General features: G+C 32.6%; 2 protein-coding genes across 3 annotated transcripts; one reads left to right on the top strand and one right to left on the bottom strand.

Annotated features, from left to right (window-relative positions):
* The first annotated feature begins 495 nt into the window (after positions 1-495).
* LOC135847650 (uncharacterized) lies at positions 496-16559 on the top strand. 2 transcript variants are annotated; one of them, XM_065367284.1, is made up of 8 exons: positions 784-921; positions 9125-9233; positions 10927-11122; positions 11264-11602; positions 14041-14228; positions 14353-14491; positions 14608-14834; positions 15834-16559. In XM_065367284.1, exons 3-8 carry the CDS (start codon positions 11056-11058, stop codon positions 16152-16154), a joined length of 1281 nt encoding a protein of 426 aa, XP_065223356.1. In that variant the 5' UTR covers positions 784-921; positions 9125-9233; positions 10927-11055; the 3' UTR covers positions 16155-16559. The 2 variants fall into 2 exon arrangements, with proteins under 2 accessions (XP_065223355.1, XP_065223356.1); XM_065367283.1 differs by lacking the exon at positions 9125-9233 and having other exon boundaries at positions 496-921.
* On the bottom strand, positions 16496-17792 carry LOC135847651 (uncharacterized). The gene is made up of 2 exons (XM_065367285.1): positions 17330-17792; positions 16496-16984 (listed from the first exon to the last, which is right to left on the bottom strand). Exons 1-2 carry the CDS (start codon positions 17348-17350, stop codon positions 16496-16498), a joined length of 510 nt encoding a protein of 169 aa, XP_065223357.1. The 5' UTR covers positions 17351-17792.
* Between the last annotated feature and the right edge of the window lie 4769 nt (positions 17793-22561).

Below are 22561 nucleotides of genomic sequence, written 5' to 3' on the forward strand. Positions count from 1 at the left end.
AATTTTTGGTCAATTATAAATTTCTCCTCATTTTTCCACAATTTTTAAGAAGACAGTTAGTTAACTCACTTCAGTCGATTTAACTCTTTCTGTTTCCTTGAAAACTCTTTTCAAAAAAGAATCGAACTCTGAATCGACGATTTTGTTCAAGGAGTTCAATTATCTAACGACTCTTTTTAAACTCTTCAACTCAATTCTCTTACCAATTCTCATTAGTACGAGTAAATTTCACAACTTTTATCATAACTTCAAAAATTGAGAAAAATCTACTCGAATTTGAACTTTACAAAGCACGAAACAAATTAAGCTTACGTCAAAATCCGGCGATCGAATCTCATCTCCAAACACACCTGTTCACAAGATCTCCCACGTTCGCGATGAAAAAGGCGGGAAAAAACTCGTACTTGGGATCTCGAAAAAATAGTTCGATTAATCGAATCTCGAATCAAGTTTTCGAATTAACTAGTCAGATTATCAGATACATAAACAGATGAATGAAAACATCATATGCTTATAGTAATCCAGTAGAGAGGGAAAATGTTGCCGTCAAACACCCCGAATACTATCACCGAACGCGTTACTACTCTCGTAACCATTTTTTGTTTTCCAGTTCATTAGAGAAAACCTCCGAATTGAATTTTCAAAAGTCAAGTGCGAAGTTTGATTTTTCTCGACGCGTACGGTCATATAAAATTCATCTAAATGCAGTGCTCTCGAACTTGAAGGCTAATCGATGAACGTTTTTCGTTTTCGTTTGACGGATTCGCGGGTTTCGTAATGCGCCGATTGAATTGTTCACTTTTCATAGTGTTTGTTTTTTTCGTTGATTATACTTTACAATTGATTACTCCGTTGGATCCGATTCATACCGAGAAATGTAGACTACGATGTACTTTTGAAGATCGACCTGTAGAAATGACGGTAATTTTTCCCACTTATTTCCCATTAAAATGGACACATTGTATGATTTTTATTGCCTAAACCTAAACCACAATCTATCTCAAAGTATACTAAATATTTTTCAAAATTTTTACAATTTAATCCAAAAGCTAGATAATTTCAAAGCAAAACTCGAATGTTTAATCTATTTAAAAAATATCTATAAACAAACTGCCTCAAATCTTTAGATCTATTCAAAATTCACAAACCATCTCTCACGAGCAAAAGTTGACCTAATTCTACCCTTCTCAGCAACATTATGAAAATCATCCCACCCTACCTCACTTTCCCAATGCTACCTCAACTGCTGAAACAATAATAATTTGAATGCATTATGTACCCATCTTAAAGGTATACGGAAATTGTGATTTTTAATTTATATCAAGGTAAATTGGAACTTCGAGGTAAGATAACGAAAGCCAGGGTAATGATTCCACATGTCATTGGACGTAAGTAATTATCAAACAAAAAAAGTACGACTAACAAGACGTAAAAAAATACGTACCTACGTACATAATTTGATAAGATAAAAAACCAGCCAAAAGATGTATTTATTAGCATTCGCACCTAATTGAGAGAAATTTTTACCATAGGAAAATGTTACGAGGTGACTTTATCATTTGTGTTTCGAGTAATAAGTAGCTAGGTACAACTGAAACGGTTCATTGGTATAAATTAGTATAATAATTCAAATATCAAGCATTTTATATACGTAGATAAGATTTTTATGGATTTTTCGGAAGATGGTTTTGTTGGTTCTTGATGCATGCCTACATGTGGATTTTAAAAACATATTTTTTGAGTAAAAAGCTCGTTTATTAAGTAAATTAGATTAAGGAAATTTAACAAACATAAAAGTTATCTATTTTATGTTCATGATGTGTTGTATAGAAAATTTATTATTGCACGAGATTTGGCAGAAGTTTGAAAATTTCCAATCGAGAATGAACTTAAATGAAAATAAATATACAAGGGAATCGGAATCCGTTGACCATTGGACGGGGGGGGGGGGTATTTGAAAATTCAATTTTATAGAAATAAGGAAGGAAGCCACTGCATTAAGTAAAATGTTGTCTAGGTGAAGAACTATTGAATTATTACTGACAAATTTAGAGGCAATTTTAGTAAGTTAAATATTTTGAGCATTTGCAAACAAGGCACCTTGACCAGCATCAAAATTTTGAGTCCACTTTGCGATAAAATCCGGAAAATTATTCAAAAATACATCACTGTACAAAATTTTAGACACCAAAATCAAATTTTCACAAATTTAAGCTGCAGGGAACATTAAAAATAACAAAATTTTACCTGCTTGATTGGGCTATGATGTACTCACATCTACCAGGTAAAATTTCAAGCGCCGAATTTCACTTTTAGAATTTTTAGCGAATACTTAAAAATTTAAATGGTTATTTTTCGTTTTTAAAAGAAGTCAAAATTAAATCAAACTAAGGCAGAAAATTGAAACTTGGATCGTACCCTCTTTCTGATTTCCAAAATTGGTTAATGACGACTTCAACCTACCTATTCCGAAACCTTCCGGGGATTTTTGAGTCTTTTGATTTCTGAAAAAATTCACAGACGAAGCTATGATTAAATTCAGCATCTCAAACTGGGATTAATTCTTTAGTCGATTTGAACGAAACGATTTGAAAGCAGTTTGTTTTACTGACGATTCAGAGCCCTGCTTTGCGTACTCGTAAGAAAAAAAATCAGTTCACAACCCATTTTAAAGCTTTTCTAAAGATTCCAGATTTGGAGAAATTTTCAATTTTTTTTTCAAAAATTAATTGCCTTGATTTTGCAAAATTATGTCTGAATCAATCAATACTCACTGAGGCAATTTTTATGAAATTTTTGAAAAATAACCAAACTTTACAAAATCTGTTGTGAACTCCAAAAGTGCTCGAAACTGCCATCAGTCAGTTGCGTAAACCAATATACAGCTTTTCCAACATGCACTGAACTGACTTTTGATATTTTTTTGACCGAAATTTTCAAAAATTCGCCTCAATTCGAAAAATGAAACGCAGCACTTCAAACTTTGAATGGAGAATAATCTTTAATGTATTTTCCTTGTGAATTAAAATACTCACTTCATTATTCTGCAAAAGCTTAAAAAATTGAAAAAATTCAACGCAATTAGTTGAAATTAAAAAGATGGTCAGTATTTTGTAGAATTGATTCCATCACAATTGGAATTCCCTTCTGATGGAGATGATAGCTTGAAAAAAATTTAATTAATAAATAAATTTCAGAGATCAATTAAGTTTGTAAAAAATATGCACTGAGCACTGTTGCAATTTTTCCTCAGCGAAAATCTATTATTTTTAGAAAATGATCTCTAACGATGACTGAAAGTATATATATTTGAAGGCGTGTCCAAAGAGGAGGGGCTAAACGGTCTCTTTCTCAGTTGAAAAATTGTATTTAAGAATAGTTGACCCCACTACGAATTATTATCAACGCTGTAAACTTTCCCCCCCTCTACAGTTGATAACGATGATTCCCCCTGTTTTCAACCTAGCCTCCTCCTCCTCTCAAATGTCGAGATTGTTTTATACTTTTACAATTACTTTATTTAATTTTATTGGTTCTTCGCTCCATCAATGTGAGGGTAAAAGATGAATAATTTTTGAGAAAATTTCCACAATATGTGAAAAAAAAAGTTCAATATAAGTATGTAACAATTTCATTATAAATCGTACCCTAATTCTTTTCTGAAAGGAGGGTGATTAATTTATCATTGAGGAAGGAAAGAAGGTAAAAGGAAAATACTCTGGAGTCTCATTTTGAGGGGCAAATCTCAAGTCAACGCTTACTCAAATTAGTCAAATTCATATTCTACTCACGGTTTCTTTGTTGTTTTTTTTTTCAAGAATCGATGATGTTTTTGATGAAGAAGTCAACGAGATCTGATCATCATTCTAACTTCATCTTAAATGTAAAACATGGGCTAATGAGCCATGTAGTCCAACCCCCCTCCCCCCACCAAAAAACTTTCTCCATCATTATACTTTTCTCTCAAGTTCGAAAATTTAAAAAAATATTTTAAATTGCTTTTCTCCTAAAAGTGGAGTATTTTTTTGCATATTTCCAGAATTTTTCTAATTAGATTTAGAGAGGAGCTTCAATTTCAAGTCTGAAATGCATGATTTTCTCCTAATTCTTTTGATGTAATTTTATACGTAATTTTGTTTCTCAATTACTTTTTTCTGTAATCCTATTAAAATGAATTTATTACTCACCTATAAACTTGACTGCTTTAAATACCATGCAAGTAAGGATCATCTCTGCACACATTTTCTCAGCAAACCTAAAAAAAAAAAAAAAAAAATCAATTATTCCTAAATGACTGATTTGATTAATCAAATAATTGAATAAACGAGCCTCTTGCAACCAATTTACAATAAATTTCAATTGAAAATTGCCAACCCCCCCCCTAAAAATAATCCGACTAAGAAATCCGGAGGAAACTTGGATTCAATTCAAGTATCAATCATTGAATTGAAGTTTAAATGAATAAAGTATGTATCTGTCGAATGGACTAGAAATTAGAAAATTAAAAATCTTGGTAGGAATCCTTCCTTTATACCTATTCAATAAACCAGTGAAACCCTCGAGGAAATTTCCAATAACTTATTTTCTCAACAGAAGTAGGAAGAACATTCAAAGTTCAGAACTAGAAAAAAAAATCGCTCAAGCGAATCCAGTTTTTAAAAATTTCCACAATTCTTCATTTCACCCGAAAATCTTCACGTTCGTATTTCCTGGGAAAAAATGGCTACTTGTAGCCTACACCAAGCCTAAAATTTGATCATAATTCTCGTTTCAATAAAGCACCTGCTTCAAAATACAAACATTATCTTTGAAATCTCACGAATCAAAAAATCCAACTCAAAAACAAGACCGAGACCAATTTACATAGTAGTGTCATTACAGGCGTAAGTAATGTATTGGATTTCGAAAATTATCAGGTTTATACCTATGGTTTGTTTTTTTTTTGTGTGTAGAAAGGAAGCTTATTTATGATGGAATTGAATCGATCAAGGTAGATAAACAGTGATACTTTTATTAGCATATAAATGGAGGTACACACGGTGCTGTTTTCAATGGAAAACGAAAAAATTACAAATATAATATAAATAAAATCCAGCCGTGTGGTCGTCGTATGGCTATATGATAAAGAGTCCAGCAAAATGCACGAAGGCTGAAGGAAATTTTCGTGCATTTAATTCGGAGTAAACTAGATAAACATGGCAATATTTTCATAATCGTCGTACTTTTACTAGAAATCTGACGATACTCTCGAATGCGAGTAAATTTCCGGATAATTTGACGTAATTTTAGTCGCGTGTTTTAATTCGGCGAAATTCTAAGGCGTATTTTTTATCATCCGATGAAATCTGAACAAGTCTACGTAGGTCTGCTGTACATCTGTTTCGATATAATACAGAATTTGGCGTACTCGAGAATTTTTTATCTATCGTTCGATCGATGCCCTATCAATGACCGAGTGACCATTTAGGTGTGTGATTTTATTCGAAACGTCGAGTTAATTCATCCTGTTAGTGGTTTACTCATCTTGTACCTACTCTCTCAATAGCACGTGGTTCAGTTTGGCAAGCAATTCAAAATTATTTCATTTTTATTCTAATCGCTAAGCCCTTATATGCCATTAAAAACGTCGTGGAACTGATCGTGCTTTATGACCGCGGAAAAAAGATGTCATCGTATTTTCCCTGAGATTTGGCACATGTGACATTTATCTGTATTTTTTGATACCGTCGTTCATTATTGGTAACCAATTCATAAATATTTATATCTACTACTAAAAAGAATTTATAAATATTAATACTGCAATGCCTAAATTTTTTGATCAACTTTTAGCAATTAAATAAATTTCAGCTACTGTTCATTTAAAATCTGAATAATTAGTAGCCTCGCGTTGAACATACGAGGTCTAAAAATAGTATAGAAGAGAATATGACGTTTTTTCACCCATAAGCAGACCCCTAATGAGATGATCACAATGTTGCATCGATAATAGCATTGCTCGTTATGGTTACAATGCACTGGACAGATAAAATGTACCATTCTGCTTTCGAAAAAAAAAACAATATCTGTTGCCAATTTATATCGAGATCCGGTCCCAGAAAACCGAACTTGATTTATAACAATTTTAAAGTATTAGTATTAGATAATAAATCGTAAAATTGAACGTATTCTACCCATTACAATATATCACACGTGCACAACCATTTGAAAAAAAAAATTCTAAGAATAAAAATATTTGAAGACAATTTCTCACTGAATGGAACCTAAAAAAATATTTTTCATATGTTTAGCCGAGAAATTTTTTTCAGAAATTTTGCAGGTTACCTACAAACGTTTGAAATTCAAATTTAAACAGCAGTATTTATTACTTTGTTGATTTTTATATAAGATAATGTGTACTTTTTTCGGCGAAATTTTTTTCTAAAGAATCGGTAAAGTGAAAGAGATTATTTCAACTTACAAGAATTATTGCTCATGATGAGATCTATGTATTTGGTTTAATTTCTACCCAGGTATCTGAAATTTGACATTTGAATTCAAAAGTTATTTTAGGTACCTATCTATCTACCTACCTACCTAGTCAACATACTAGAACAAAAAAGTGAAAACTGGTTGTACTCAATTCCATAACGATGGAATAAAATTTAATTTATGAACTCAAAAAATTGGCAGTATGAATAAAAGTAAAATTTTTATAAAACGTAAAAATACACACAAAAATTAGAGAATATTCTGAAAAAAAATTGAAGTGAAAGTTGAAATTGAGCGATACTTGAGTATACTAACATTCAAGTATGTAGAATGGGTCTCAATCTTACAAAAATTACATTACATCGACTTCTTAAGCTCAAATATCGTCATTTTCAGCTGTTTTCGAGTTATGTACAACCAAGATAGTACCTATTTCAATTTTGTCTATTCTTTGTGAATTTTTTTAGATAGACGGGAGTAGGTACTCCAAATTTTTGAGCATGCTGTAGTAGGTTCATGAATTTGATATCAAACAATGTCTCAAATCCAGCTTGATTAATCAAAAGCCATTTTCATCCTTCTTCGTTTTTTTTTTTTGGTTTTTTTTTGCAATTTAGGATTTATTAAGAAAAATGCATCAAAGATTTTAATAATTTTTTGATTTGAAAATTTGAAAAAAGTGAAACATTTTTTTTGTATAATTTAAACAAAAAATCACTTGAGTAATACCTACATATAAAACATGTTAAAATGGCACGAAAAGATTCTAAAAAGAATCATTCAAGGCTTTCAAAAACTGTTTCATCAAAATTAAGCATAAATAAAATCTACAAAAAATTACATCTAGAATAATGTTGATAAAACATTTTTGAAATGGCAAAAACATATTTAAAAATTAAATTTTGAAAAATAAAAAAAGAATTAAAAAAAAGAAAATCATCAGAATTTTGAAAAATTGAAAAAACGCAAAAAAAATTAAAAAACATTCAAGACGATCCATTTGTAAATTCTGTTTTATCAACAAAAAAAACTCATGAAATTGAATCCAGTCTTACTCATAGGTACCTAGTATCTACATATCTGAAAACTTCAAAAAAGAAGTGAAGTTCGAAATTTTAATAAAAAGTTAGGTATACAACTTATTTGAAAGATCATCACAAATTGTGTTTTTTGAAATGTAAGTGAACTGAAACATTTTTCTGATGAAATAACATTCAATTAAAGTTTTTCTTTTCACTATACAGCTTTATTTCATTCAAACATAGTATGCCTATTGTTTGTATTTGTACAACCTAACTTAAAAGTTGAACTCATTAAAAAAAAAATGGAATTTATGCATCATACGATTCATACCATTCAAAGTTTCCACCCCCCCCCCCAACATCTCACATTTAATTTTATTAAAAATAAAGGATTTGGAAAGCCTTTTAGGTGTCAAATCCAAAAAATAATGAATTAGATAAGTACTTACAATACATATTTGAACTCAAAACATTTTATTTTCATTCAAAATGTTTTCCAAAATGCAGGCTAAAGGAGCACTTGTGTTTTCTAAATTTGGTATTTGACCATCCGCTTGAAGGCAATAATGGAGGCCCTGATTGGAGGACTTATATCGAATAAATGAACCAAAATTCCAACTCAGCACCTTCAAATTACAATCACACATGAAGTTCACGTACCCATGAGTGTTGAGATCCCTTTTTGAGAACTAATTTGTTGGAAAAAAAAGTTGAAATGGGACGTCGCTGCAATTTTATTAGTCTTTTAAATAATAACTTTCAATTGTGGTGTTCATAATGTTAATTCAAGATTTCTGATTGAAAGCTCAATAATTCTGAGATTTTCAAATTTTAATCGTGATTTTGATATAACAATACTCCATGAAGGGTTAATATAATTTTTTCAAAATATTTTTCATGATTTTTGCACATGTCGTGAAATATTGTAAAGTCCAAAAATGATCACATTTGAAGCCCAGAAAATCAAAATTTTCAATTTTTTACAATGTACGAGTATTTTTTTAGGTATCTATAGGTACTCACTTTTCAGTAGAAAATGACCGGATCTGACCAGATCAGGTCAAATTTGTGATCAAGTTAGATCTAATCAAACTTGATTAATCAGACCATTTTATTTTGGGTTTGAATGAAATTTCCACGGAAATGATTTATTTTTGCATGAAAGTTCTGGTAGCACGAGGAAATTGGTGTTTAGAAAAGTATAGGTACACCAATATTCGTAAATTTGAAAAAATTTAAGGACAAATTATTCGACAATTTTAATAAAGAAAATCAACATTTTATATCAAAATTCTTCTTTTGAAGTTTGAATTCAAGTCAAGTTAGTCGTTGATGGAGGGGGGGGATTTTTATGCTTGAGATCATTCCATTTCCCAACAAAAATCATCACATAATTTTTGGGAATTCCTACTGACGAATCATTTAAAATTTTTATCAATTTTCAGACCTGGAGAAACGAGCGTTAGATTAGATTATAAACCAACAAACCTTACTAGTTACTTTTGATAGAATTTCCTGAAATTCTATCAGACCAATGAAAAATTTAATGCAAGAGATATTTTGTCCATGCTTATTTCTTTTATATTTTTCACTTCACCAAAGAATATTATTAGAAAACACTTATTTTCTTCCAGGATACAACCATTGTCTCTTACAATTAGAGGAACCCACCTCAAGCTCCTCAATGAAGAAATTTCAACACAGATATGTTTTTGTTGGTCAATTAGAACATGATGTAGCGCGGTAAGTAACTTTTCATATTTCATTTTATTGTAACTCGCTGAACAATTACTCGAAACAAAAACTTCTTCGAGCTGAAATAATTTTCATTTTGTCAGTTTTCGTCGCATTTAAAATACACTGTAAATTCACTTTCGAATCTTGCATACATTGTTTTTTGGTCAGCATTTTAAACTGCGTAAAACGCTTCTTAAATTTTGAATGTTTGTTCATTCCGTTCACATTCCTCTTTTCCCCCTCCCTTTCGGCCCGCTCTATAATCTCTGATTTTAAAAAAAAGAATAGAATTTTTTGAAGCGTACCTTGCAGTTTTTGTTGTTCAGCGTTTTACATCGAGTACGATATCTTGAGTCTAAAATGTTTATTAATTTTCCATCTCCTCTCCTGCCCCCTCCCCCACAATTCACTCACCACATTTTTCATCGAGAGAAATGTTGCGGGATATAAATCTATTTTTTTCTCAGTTGAAAACAATCAGCGTTGAAATGAAGAAGAAACAATACTTATGGAACTTCAACATTCCATATGGCGAAATTGAAAACAGAGAATCTCGATATTTTTTGGTAAAAAAAGTAAAATTTCGATGGCGATACTTAATTATTGGCGATGGAAATTGACAAAATAACGGTTGTTCTAGTTGAAAGACATTCTATTTCGAGTAATGATCTAGCCAGTTAGAACAAAATGAAAATGTGGGAGGTTACCACGCCACACCCTAGATTCAGGCACACAATTTTTCTACAATTTAACCGAAACTATACAAAGGCAAAATTTATTATTCAAATTTGTCCAATGACGTAAATACACACACTCCGAACTCGATAAATTTTCCAATAAGTATCGATTAGTGTAGAATTGAAAAAGAAAACTCGCACGAGTATAAACACGATAAATTTAAACCAGTAGGATTAAACGTGGTGTGGACGCCGGCGAGACTCGCACCGTGCACATTTAAACCTCTAAAATTACATATATGCAAAATTGCAATTATCATTCGAGTTAAAATGATAAGGACACGATTTTTCATTCCGTTAAAATTGTTTTTTATAAATTTAAAAATCTAAATTTGCATGTGAAATGAAATATAGATACATTGCAACTGCACTATGCATATGTGTAGTACAATCAGGTTCTTCGTGTTGATAAAACCTTCTGTAATATATGTAAATTTCCCGCAGAGATGAGAAGAATTGGTAGCGTCTTTACACGTTGGTTGAAAAATCATCCGATCCCCCGATCAATTCGAGTTCCCCATTCGTGCTGTACCTATACATAGGTGTTCGTAGAAATTCGATGTTTTTGTTGAAAAAAAAAATCGATGCAATACCGTATCCGATTTAATTATCGATTCAAATTTTTCGGTGTACGACGCTCGACTCGAACGGGGGCGTCGAGTTTATTCGAAAAAACCTCGACGTTGACATTTAAATTAGACGATATACGAGTATTAATTTGTTAATTTCAAACACGTGATTGGTTGTCTCTTTATCTTAATCGATACGTTAGAAAAGGATGGAAATAGATCATTATCGCAGTTAATATGTAAATAAGGGCTAATTTTTTGCAAACTATATGGGAAGTCGCCATCGCCATCGCTGTCGCCATCGCCACCGAGCTTCTTCTTTGAATAAATTGTAAATTTACCATCGTCGTAGGTGTGTAATGTGCATGTAATATTCCGCGATCACTTTTCCAGTGTCTCAGACAATGCTTGACTACAGATGTAAAACCAGGAAAATGCCCGACTGAAACAAACAGCACGATCCCACCGTACGAGAAATTATGTTCAAATACCTGCAGAACAGATCCCCAATGTCCAAACCTAATGAAATGTTGCCGGCATGACTGCGGAGTTGTTTGTATGACTCCAACGCAATTAGATCTCGTTCCAGGTTGGTAGTACATACATATTTTTTACACGTATTTTTTGCATTTTTTTCCTTCTTCTTCTTCTTCTTAGATACCTATTCAATGAAACTAGTCTTTATTGTGTAGTTTGCCAATGTAATGAGGTAATTATTTCATCCCGGCAGGGTTACCACCTAAACCTACCAACGTGTTGGCGCACGTTAACGAAAGTGAGATCACTTCCGATGGGCTACCGATATACGTACGATGGACGTTTCACAGTTGTAGTGCGATTAATCAATCCGTCCAATTTGTCCTCGAAGAAAAGCACAGCTACTTTGAAAATGGCACCGATGTCATTGCCGACACGTGGAATTACGTCAAGAGAACGCATCGTAAACACGCTGCCATCAAGAATTTATTCCAACCGGGCCTTTACTACCAATTTCGCGTGTATTCAGTCAGTGAAAATGGCACCTTGGGACCGTCCCTCGCATCTAGTCCGTATCAGGTTTTACCAAATAGTAAGTATTTCGTAGTTTGGATACGTAGTTTACCAAAACTTAAAAGAGAGTAAATCACCAAAAATTACCACAAAAATTTGACAAAATACCCGTAATTTATGAAAATTTACCGTTACACAACACAATGTTAAAAACTTATCGCAATTTTTCACAAATTTTCAAAATTTATTAAAAATTATACAAGTTATAAATATTTTTTGAAATTACCACAATTTACAAAAATTATCAGTATTAATCAAAAATTGCTAGCAATTTACAAAAAAAATTGATAAAAATTACTGGTAATTTACCAAAAATTACTGGTAATTTACCAAAAATTACTGGTAATTTACCAAAAATTGATGGTAAGTTACCACAAATTACTGGTAATTTACCAAAAATTGATGGTAATTTATCAAAAACTACTGGTAATTGACCAAAAATTACGGGTAATTTACCAAGAAATACTGGTAATTTACCTAAATTTACTATTAATGTAGTAATTTACCAAAAATTACCAGTAAATTGGTAATGCAGTAATTTTCCAAAAATTACTGGTAATTTACCAAAAATTGATGGTAATTTATCAAAAACTATTGGTAATTGACCAAAAACTACTGGTAATTGACCAAAAATTACGGGTAATTGACCAAAAATTACGGGTAATTTACCAAAAATTACTGATAGTGATAATTTACCAAAAATTACTGGTAATTTACCAAAAATTACTGGTAATTTACCAAAAATCAGTGGTAATTTACCAAAAATCAGTGGTAATTTACCAAAAATTACTAATAAAGTAATCTACTAAAAACAAATGGTAATTTAGCAAAAATTACAGGTAATTTACCAAAAGTTACAGGTAATTTACCAAAAATTATCGATTTTTAACTAAAGTTACCAATATTTACCCAAAAATTATGGGTAATTTACCAAAAATTACGGGTAATTTACCAAAAATTACGGGTAATTTACCAAAAATTACGGGTAATTTACCAAAAATTACGGGTAATTTACCAAAAATTACGGGTAATTTACCAAAAATTACGGGTAATTTACCAAAAATTACGGGTAATTTACCAAAAATTACGGGTAATTTACCAAAAATTACGGGTAATTTACCAAAAATTACGGGTAATTTACCAAAAATTACGGGTAATTCACCAAAAATTACGGGTAATTTACCAAACATTACTAGTAGTTTACCAAAAATTACAAGTAATTTACCCAAAATTACCGGTAATTTATCAAAAGTTACTAGTAATGTAGTAATTTACCAAAAATTACTGGTAATTTACCCAACATTATTGGTAATTTATCAGTTGAATAATTACTTGCTGCTTACCACATAATTTTGGTAATTCACCCAAAAATTACAGGTACCTAATTACCAAAAAATTACAGGTAATTACCCAAAAATTGCAGGTAATTTCTATTAACCCAAAATTTACAGATGGTTTAGTAAAAATTTTCAATTACATACCTGTTAAAAATATTTGATGACAATTCCACACAAATTTCTCATATTTTGTGTAATCATTGCAATATTTGACAAAACTTTGGCATGATCTACTCAGCTGATTATCAGTCGAATTATTGTCAATTTTCTGATGGATTGAAAATTGTTTTGATATTCCAAGCAACATTTGTAGTAAGTATAAAGTTTTCAAAGAATTTTTTTTGCTCTTTTCACGACAAATTGTGGTATTTTAAAATTCATTATCAATACCTACATCATTGAAAGTGATTTGTTCGCGAATGATTTGATCAAAGACAAAAATTTGTTTGCAAATCGCGAATGAATCAAATACGTACAAATAAGAATAAATCAAACCAGACAAAATATTATACCATAAAACTTGGCATTACAAATAATCTATCAACAAAAATTAGAATTGATTCGTTCGCGAACGATTCACTCAGAAACAACGAATCATTCGAGAACGACTGACTCACTTGGAAATCAAATCACTGAATCAGATGACACATGACAAAACAAAACGAATCATTCTTTTTCATCTATTAGGTATCTAAGATTGTGAATGAGTCGTTCATGAACGACTTCCTGACATGAGAAAAATCGATAGCGAACGAATGAATCACTGAAAAATCAAATTAGCTAGGTCGGTTTACATGACATCACATGACACGACAAAAATTGGCAATTTCGATTTTTTCATCAAAAAAGGACTCAATTTGTTCGCGAACGATTTGCTCAGAATCAATGAATCATTCGGGAACGAAACTGAGTACATCAAATCTGCAGTAAAATATAAAGTCCATAAATTCTACTTTTCAACTCTATCAATGTAAATTGAAGCTGAATCGTTGATAATATTTACTGGTAAAAAAAAAGTCGTTCGCGAATGAATAGATCACTTGATGAATCAAATTAAGTGAAGATGCCATATACCTTAACTTGATGAATAATGTAGTATAATGAACAATTTTTTCCACAGTTACCGAACTATCCCCCGGAAAACCGCTGGATTTCGGCGTAGGGGCACAATCCTGGGGGAACGGCAGCCTCCGGTATCTGCTCGTTTGGCAGAAGCCAATATCAGTGGTACCAGTTTTCAAATATAGACTGATTTGGAGTATGCTGAAGAACAATTCGTTACTACAACACGAAAAATACCTGGCAGGGGTGAGTACCTAGCACATTATTACCTACCTAATTATGAAGACGACCGTCTTCAAAAATCAACAACATTCGATAAGAGTAATTATACGAGTATAAGCTATAAGCTACGTTTTCATTAACTTCACAGAACTTGGAACATTATTGGATGAGTAACGTGTTACCAAAGACGGACTACTTCTTTGAAATATTCGCCGTGGTGAAATTCGATGATAAAAAACTAGCAGGCAAAGCAGCTCGTATACTTGTAAGAACCCATGACTATCCTCGTAAGTACTCGATTGCTTCTTTTTTGCACTATAATTCACGACGACATACGCAGAACGCAGATAACCGATGCAAATTTTATATGATATTTTTTGTTTGAAAAAAAAATAATAAACAGCGCCAAAAACGAGAAGAAGAATTGAACCAACTGAGGTGGATGTGAAATATAGAGATTCCATCACTACGTTACAAGTTAATAAATTATACTGGATAGAGGACAATCTCTTCGCTTCGGTAATTTGGGAACCAATATCCGATGATGCTGCTACCAATTATTCTATTACTTGGATTCCTTCCACCAGAGATTGCAGAGATCTCGATGGGTGGTATGTGGCGCAAACAGTGGTAAATATCATATGATTTTTTCAATTTTTTCTAATATTTTAATGTCTTAATGTAATCGAAGAAAGTCTTCATTTTTTTGATTTGAACACGAAAGAATGGTAAGGCATAAATTACTAATGTTTTTTCGGCCTTGAAATGAAAAATTTCTCGTAAATTGGTCCCGAAGAGAGAACTCGGCCAAAATAAAATTTCAGAATTTACCAGGAAAAAAAAATAATTAAAAAAAAATCTGACTTGTAAAATTCACAAACTCATAGGTAGGTAAACAAACAACTTGAAAAGAAAAAATTTCTTGGGTAGTTGAAGAATAAATGTACCTAACGAATTAAAATTGTACAAAAATTATTGCATTTTGCCTGCAAAAAATATTCTCGTCAACGTTTAAAAGCACAACGGTTTTGTAAGTTGCCTACATGGGTAAATTTAAGGCAAAAATACATTTTCAAACCAATTCCAACCAAAACTTTCAAGTATTTTTTCAAAATGAAAATTGCTTCGGTAAGGATGTTTCAGCCAGAAAATGTTACAAGCGAACATTATTCATAATTTTTTCATAAATTTTTAAAAATTTTAAATGACGAGTCAGCATTTTTTTAAAACAATTTCCGAGAATAGTCTAATTATCAAAATTTTCTTTGTCCCTAGTCTGAAATTTCCACATTCACGTCTTCTTTTTAGATCTGCAGTGAACAAAAATTTTTCTAATTGAAAAAACTGAAAAATTACCAAATCTACTTCGAGTAAAATCACAAATGGCTACGTTAAAATATTCAGATATTTGTTTGTTGAATATTTGAAAATGTAAGCAATAAATTGCTATCGAAAAATTTTTTATTAGCTGGATTTCCCAGGACACTTTAATTTAAATCCTTCCTCCCCCACTGAACAAAATGAGAAATCAAACTGGCATAGATTTGCATAATAAAGTTTACTGCAGTTAGCAGGAAAATCTCCAATACATCGTAATTAAACTTTTAACGACATGATTTTTTTTTTCAGGATTCTAATTTCGAAATATACGACTTAACACCAGGTTGCGATTACGACATATCGATCAAAGTTATTTACGACCAAATCCTCTACACAGGAGATACATTTTTACCCCTGGAAAGTTGTACAAAAAAATTGAGCAAAAGCAAGCCGAAAATACGAAAAGATTTCAACTTATTCGCATCAGCCGATTTTATGAAACAATTTCAAAACAAACCCATCGAAATTGTCGACTGTCCTTTACCCAGAAATAATGGTACCTATATACCAAGAAATAATGAAACCGAGTTATTTAGAGATAATGAAACCGAGCCATCTGAGGAAAAATAAATATAATCAATACGTGTGTAAAATATTGTTGTTGTTTACTTGTTAAAATAAATTATTAATAGCTTAGCTAATAGCCTGTAAATTTTTAATCCAGCGTTCTGGTTATATTATTACAATGTAATTTTTTTGTAAAAATTTATAAGTACACAAGTTTTTGTTTTAAAAGGCGTTAAGTATCTTTTCTAGATGATGTGGTAAGTAGCATATGCGTGAAATATTTAAGTAGATATACGAGTAAAAATTAAATTAGACCCTAAGTTAAAATCGATAAAAATCACATTACAGCGATAACGACGACGAGAGTGTAACTGAACACACGATATGATTGGCGAATGAAATCATCAAGAACATTGACAAGCTATTGTAATATTAACAACGCCAAAGTTGAAACAATGATTCAGCGAACTAGTCACCGATTTATTTTCTTGTATGTCTGAATTTTTCAGCTTCAGGACCCTCATTGTGTACACGACTTCTCGACAAAATCCACGATCACAGCATTCCTTCTTGATGCATTTACGTTGCGGTATATAACGAGGATTATAATCTGCTCCCAGGTCTTTGATTTCATCCACGAAGTCACAATGACAAAGCGATTCGGAAGTTTTTTTCGATACTGTAGGCAATCTGTGGTCCAGGTTCAATTCGACTAAATAAGAGCAGAATTCCTTTTGCAATTGCGGACTTAGTTGTAGAGCTTTTTGTACTTTGATTCGTTCGTAACACATTGCCAATGTTTTAGAGATTTTCCATTTTTTCGATAGTAAAGCGTGGATCGAAGGTGTCTCGGTTCTAATTGGTATGATTAACATGATCGTATTCAATGTTACCTGTAAAAAATTAGCTTTGATAGACGAAAATTTTTCTCAATTCGTAATCAATCGAGTTGGCATTTAAATTACAGCTGAAGCATTTGTAAGCAAGACCGAATTATCTTTAAAATATAAACTTCATTCGATTGAATCTTTCTTTCAAGTCAAATCAAATAGTTAGTTATGGGAATAGCAACTACATACCCTCGACCTTTACAACACTTACTACACCTTCATCACATTAAAATTAGGAAAAAATCTTCAAAATCAATTCGATTAAAATAAATGCTAATTTGAAAAAAAAAATCTATGCAGCGAAAAGCCCAACAAAAAGCTACAGAAAATTGAAAAATTAACACTCACAAAATAATGCACCAGGTTCATTTTTACCGCAAAACTGTTTCATTCTTTTTCCGAGGTAAGAATTTATATAAATGTATAAGGTGTCGTTAAGACTCTCGGCAAGCTGTAGGTGTTTTGCCCACACTTTTAAAAGCATCACATCTCAATTACTTGTCATCGTCCTTTATGGATAAAAGGCGCCTGATATGTCACGTGTATGTGTTCCTTTGTATAGGTGATTACTTGAATATCGATCTGAGCGATGTATTAATGGCTTTTGATAAAATTATCCGATGTGTTATTGACAATGATGAGCGTTTCGTTATTTATAAAAATATTTTCCAACGTGTGGGTACGACGAAGATCATCTTTTATGCTTCCTACAGTAACAGCTGAGCAGAAACGTTAGTTTTAGGTAAGTTGCTGTTTATACTTTTACATATAATTTTGCTTATTCGAACAATTTTTGTTTCTAGTTTTTTGGGATGGGTTTGTTTGCATAAATTTCAAGCAGATGTTGATGAAGGAAAAATTATCTTCTATGAGCAAACCTTATATCGTATAAGTGAAACTTTTTCATACTGTCCATTCAACAATGAAGTATAATAAGTTGCCTATCTCGAGCGAATCAAGGTTACTTCAAGATGATTTCCCAGTTTTTCAATTCGTTAGATGTTCCAAGCATTGTCGTCTGGCTCTGACGATAATAGGCTCAGAATTAATGAAATGCCCCCCTTCCACCGATCTGAACGATACGTTTCCTACGTAGTGTACTTAGAGGGGTAACCTAACCTAGTCTGCACCTCTATTCGGTTTTCCTGAAACGTGCCTAATTTGAAAATTGAATTTCATGAACTTGCAAAAACTACCTAAGTTTTTGATCATGATTTTTGGTCCAATTTTTCAAGAGGAACAATAAAGGTTTTCTTATAAAGTAGTCTGTCTCTAAAATTAAAGACGCTACGGGCAAATTAATTTTTCAGCATCTCGAAATTCCAATGATTCAAGTATGGCCTTTTTAGCTATTCAATTTCGAAGATAAACACTTTCACAAATTAACATATTTTTCTTGTTTCATTAAATTCAAACTTTCCTCATAGAAAATAAACCAAATGTAAATTTTAAAAAATGTTAAAAATTAAAAATAATTCTAATTTAGCTCTAAACTAAAATTTTGCCCAAACGCGAACGCACATTTTTGTTTGTTTATTAAGATTCATTTTTACTCAATTCGAAATTTTTTTTACTGGTTTAAATAATGTAAATTTTGAAAGCTTTTTTGTTTTTATGTACTTACTTTTACTTTTTTCCATTAACGTGCCTTTACTGCAACAAAGGCCAGAGGCACGGCAGGTAAAAAGGTTACAGTTGAGTTAAAAGTTCACTGGAGTGCAGAAACTTGAATAGGTTGGCTATGGTCTCAGGGTCATCAAGTAGAATGTCTGGTAAGGTAGTTGATAGCTTGAACTTATTTCTCAAATTGTGATATTTCGGGCAGTCTATTAATATGTGTTGGATTGTGATTTGGACAGAACATATGTAGGGTACATAATGGAGGAGGTTTCTTTTCAAGGAGATAGGCGTGAGTAAGTTTTGAGTGACCAATACGCATTTTACACAGAGTTGTTTCTTCTTGGCAGTTGATTTGGGTTTGATGGATCTCAGTTTATTAGATGTGTTGATACAATTCCAATTATTAGCCCATTCTGAGTACAACTGATTTTTCACCATAGTTTTGAAATCAATACTATGAACTGGTATGTTTGGTATTGTCTGAAGTGAGGCTGCTTCTTTTGCCATTTTATCAACTGATTCGTTCCCTTCAATGCCTTTGTGTCCAGGAATCCATGCCAGTGTAACCTGACCAATAAGTAATGAGGTCAAATAAGAGATTATTTCTTTGGCGAGTGGATGTTGAGAATGATGATGCGGATCCAATAGGCAGTGTAGTGTGCGGGCTGAATCAGTAAGAATGAGAGATTCATTTTGCATGCTTGAAGTTTGTTGAACTGCTAATTTGATTGCAAATAATTCGGCAGAGAGAATATAGTAGAATGATGGTAGTGAATAACGAATAACATCAAAGTTATCACTGATTACTGCACATCCAACAATTGAGCCATATTTTGATCCATCTGTGAATATTTTGACACAATTTTAGTAATTGTGTATCAGTTCTTGATAGGCTCTTTTAATTACATCACTATGTTGGTTTTTTCCAAAATGTTGTAATAAGGTGAAGTCAATCTTCATCTTCAGTTCTTCCCAAGGTGGTAGAATCGAGAATGACCAGTGAAAAAATTGTGGCAATGAAATGTTCATAGATTGTAAAGCAGTGTTGGCATAGTTGAAAAAGTGAAATTTCTTTGTTCAAAATTGTTGGTCATCAAATTGGCAGCTGGAATTGAAGGTGATGATCCCAAATGTGCAATCATATTTAATACAATACGTATTCATTACTTTCATACAGTAGGCTGATAGTAGGCAATGTTCTGAAAGCCCCAGTGAGCAGTGTGGTGAATTACATTGAGTCTGTTCAAGATGTTTGGAGTAGCAGATCCAAATTGCAGCACATAGTCAAATTTTGATCTAAATAGAGATCTATAAATCAGGAGTACAGTAGCACAATCAGCTCCAAAAGATGTACGCCACAATTTTCTCATTAGATTAAGCTTTTTCATACACGATTTATGAAGATGTTCAATATGAAGAGACCAACGGAGTTTTTCTTCAAAGATGAGTCCCAGGTATTTTGTACTTGTAACACGAGGGATAGGTTCATTGTGCAAGTGGATTTTTATTCTGTGATCACGCTTATTTTTTCTACAAAAATGCATTGCAACAGTTTCAGAGGTAGAAAAGTTTAGTCCATTGTTACGAGACCAAAGTTCTAATTTTTGTACTGTTTCCTGCAACAATTTTTCACCTACTTTGACATCATGGCATGAGACAAAAATGGTGAAGTCATCTGCAAAGAGGCTGCTTTTGACTGGTGGAGTGATGAAGCACACATTTCTGTAACGATTTTGAAATTAAGGTAAACCATTTTGCTTGAAAAAGAACTGATTAATCGAAGTACCTAGAAACAATGATTCTAAAAATGTAAGCCACCAGGAACAGTCTTCTCCTCAAATGACTCAAAGTAAAAAAATCGTAATCCAAACAAATTGATCACAGAATTTTGAAAAATGTGGAAAATAAAGCAAAATATGGATGCTGATTAAATTTGTGGTGTCCGGGGGTGACTTCTACTTTCAGGTAGCAAAGTCTTTGACCAAATCCACATAGGTGAATACAGGAGACCTATATTCTAGCTCTGACAAACGAGTTCAGAAAGAAATTGTATCGCGATGCGACTCAAAATAAATAAATAAATCACCGGAGGTGCGCACTTGCAATAAATTGTATTTACGAGTAAAGTACAATTTATTACTAAAACAATGAGGCTAATAACGTACGTGGCACATAGGCCTAAAACAAGTTCCCTAGCACAAGATTAATAATAACTATACGCGAGCACGGCTATATTAAAACTGTTGGCTCTTCCCATGTTACAATGTCGGAAGTGGTCCTTGGACCAGGTCCAATAGATGTCTCTGCCTTATGGAACTTTCCATGGAACTTTCCATTGGCAGTGATACCACTTCCTCCGGAGCACAACTTCCCATTAGGTGGAAGCTGCGGGCGCATCCCCTCCCGGTACAAATTATCATTTGCTATCCATCAAATTACAATTTCAAAGATGGGAAAAACAGAAAATACGGTTCCAAAAATCTGGGTCTAGTTCAAAATCTATGTTCCTAAAACTGCCAATGCTACCTAATTAAAAGAATAATCGATCATTGATGCCACAAATTCTTGTTCGATTTTGTTTTTTTTTTGACGTGGATATGGATTTTTTTCTTTGAGGAGGGAGTTTTTTCCTTTTTAAAAGTCATGTCAGAAATTAGTCATTTTTGTTTATTAATGTCTGACGAGAATTTATCGAGTATTTTCCCCTAGTGGCTAGTTTTTAAAAGTCAGACATAATAAATGAAGAATTGACCAATTTTTTCAAGTATTCAAGAGTCGGCATGACGCGGGATAGCGTGATAAAAATTTTGAACAGACACCCCCCCCCCTCCCTCCTCATCCGACTTTTGAGGACTTGAGTACAATGGCAATCAATTCCTGACATTGGCCTATACTAGACTTTTGAAAACTTGAAGAAAATTACTAACAATAAGTACTTAATCTTTGAAATTTTTAGGAGTTGGAAATACAGTGGACTTTCAGATACCGAATCTGACTTACAAGAACTTAAAACAACATTACTAAATTACTGTACTGAAAGACCGATAGGTAGACAGACGACCTTGAGAGGCCAAAAAGATGGATCAATAACCTCAAGAGGCCAGCTAGAAAAAGACAGACGACCCTAAGAAGCCAGACAGACTGGTCAATGACCTTAGAGAACAGACAGACGGGTTCGCAGACAACCATGAGAGGCTAGACAGGTAGGTCAGTGACCTCAAAAGACTACACAGACGGATTAATGACCTTAAGAGGCAGACAGGCGAACAAACGACCATGTAAGGCTTAACAAGTAGATAAATGGCCAGACCAGACCTGTTCTTCCTTGTTTTTAGAACAAGTCTAGAAAATGCAAAAATTCCTTCTGAATAGATTTTCTCAAGAAAGAGCCTTCCAGGATAAAATAGTGAAATCCGCACTTTCTCCCATTTTGATGAAACTCACCCAAAATTTTAGTTTCAACGCAAACCATCCCAAAAAGATTTTTGAGTCGAACGTGCTCAAAATTTAAAATTCTCGTTGTCCGGTGGGGGGGGGGGTGGACAAAAAATGTCGAAATTTTTATAGAAAATGCGTACCCCTATGTAAAATTTTTTCAAGTTTTTTCCCTACATTTAGGATTTTCGAAGGGAGAGGGGGGTTGAAAATTTCAAAAATTTGTAAAAAAAAAAAAAAGAAAACAGGGAAGGTTCCTTCTGGGTAATTTTTCAGAAATTTAGTTATATCCTAAGGTATCACATATATTTTTTGATGAGTTCAAAAATCTGTGCAACACGCTCAAAAAATCATAATCTTGCAAAAAAGGAAATTTATGGTGTCAAAACTGGTTCGGACGTCGCATTTTTCTACTCCTTTCTCTTCATATGCATCGCAATAAATAACGCTGACAAAAATGGGCAAGAGAGTACAACTTAAATATTGACGCAGGATTGAATAAACAGATAGGTAGATAAGTAGTAG

Source organism: Planococcus citri, chromosome 5, assembly GCF_950023065.1.
Source record: "Planococcus citri chromosome 5, ihPlaCitr1.1, whole genome shotgun sequence".
Taxonomy (NCBI): domain Eukaryota; kingdom Metazoa; phylum Arthropoda; class Insecta; order Hemiptera; family Pseudococcidae; genus Planococcus; species Planococcus citri.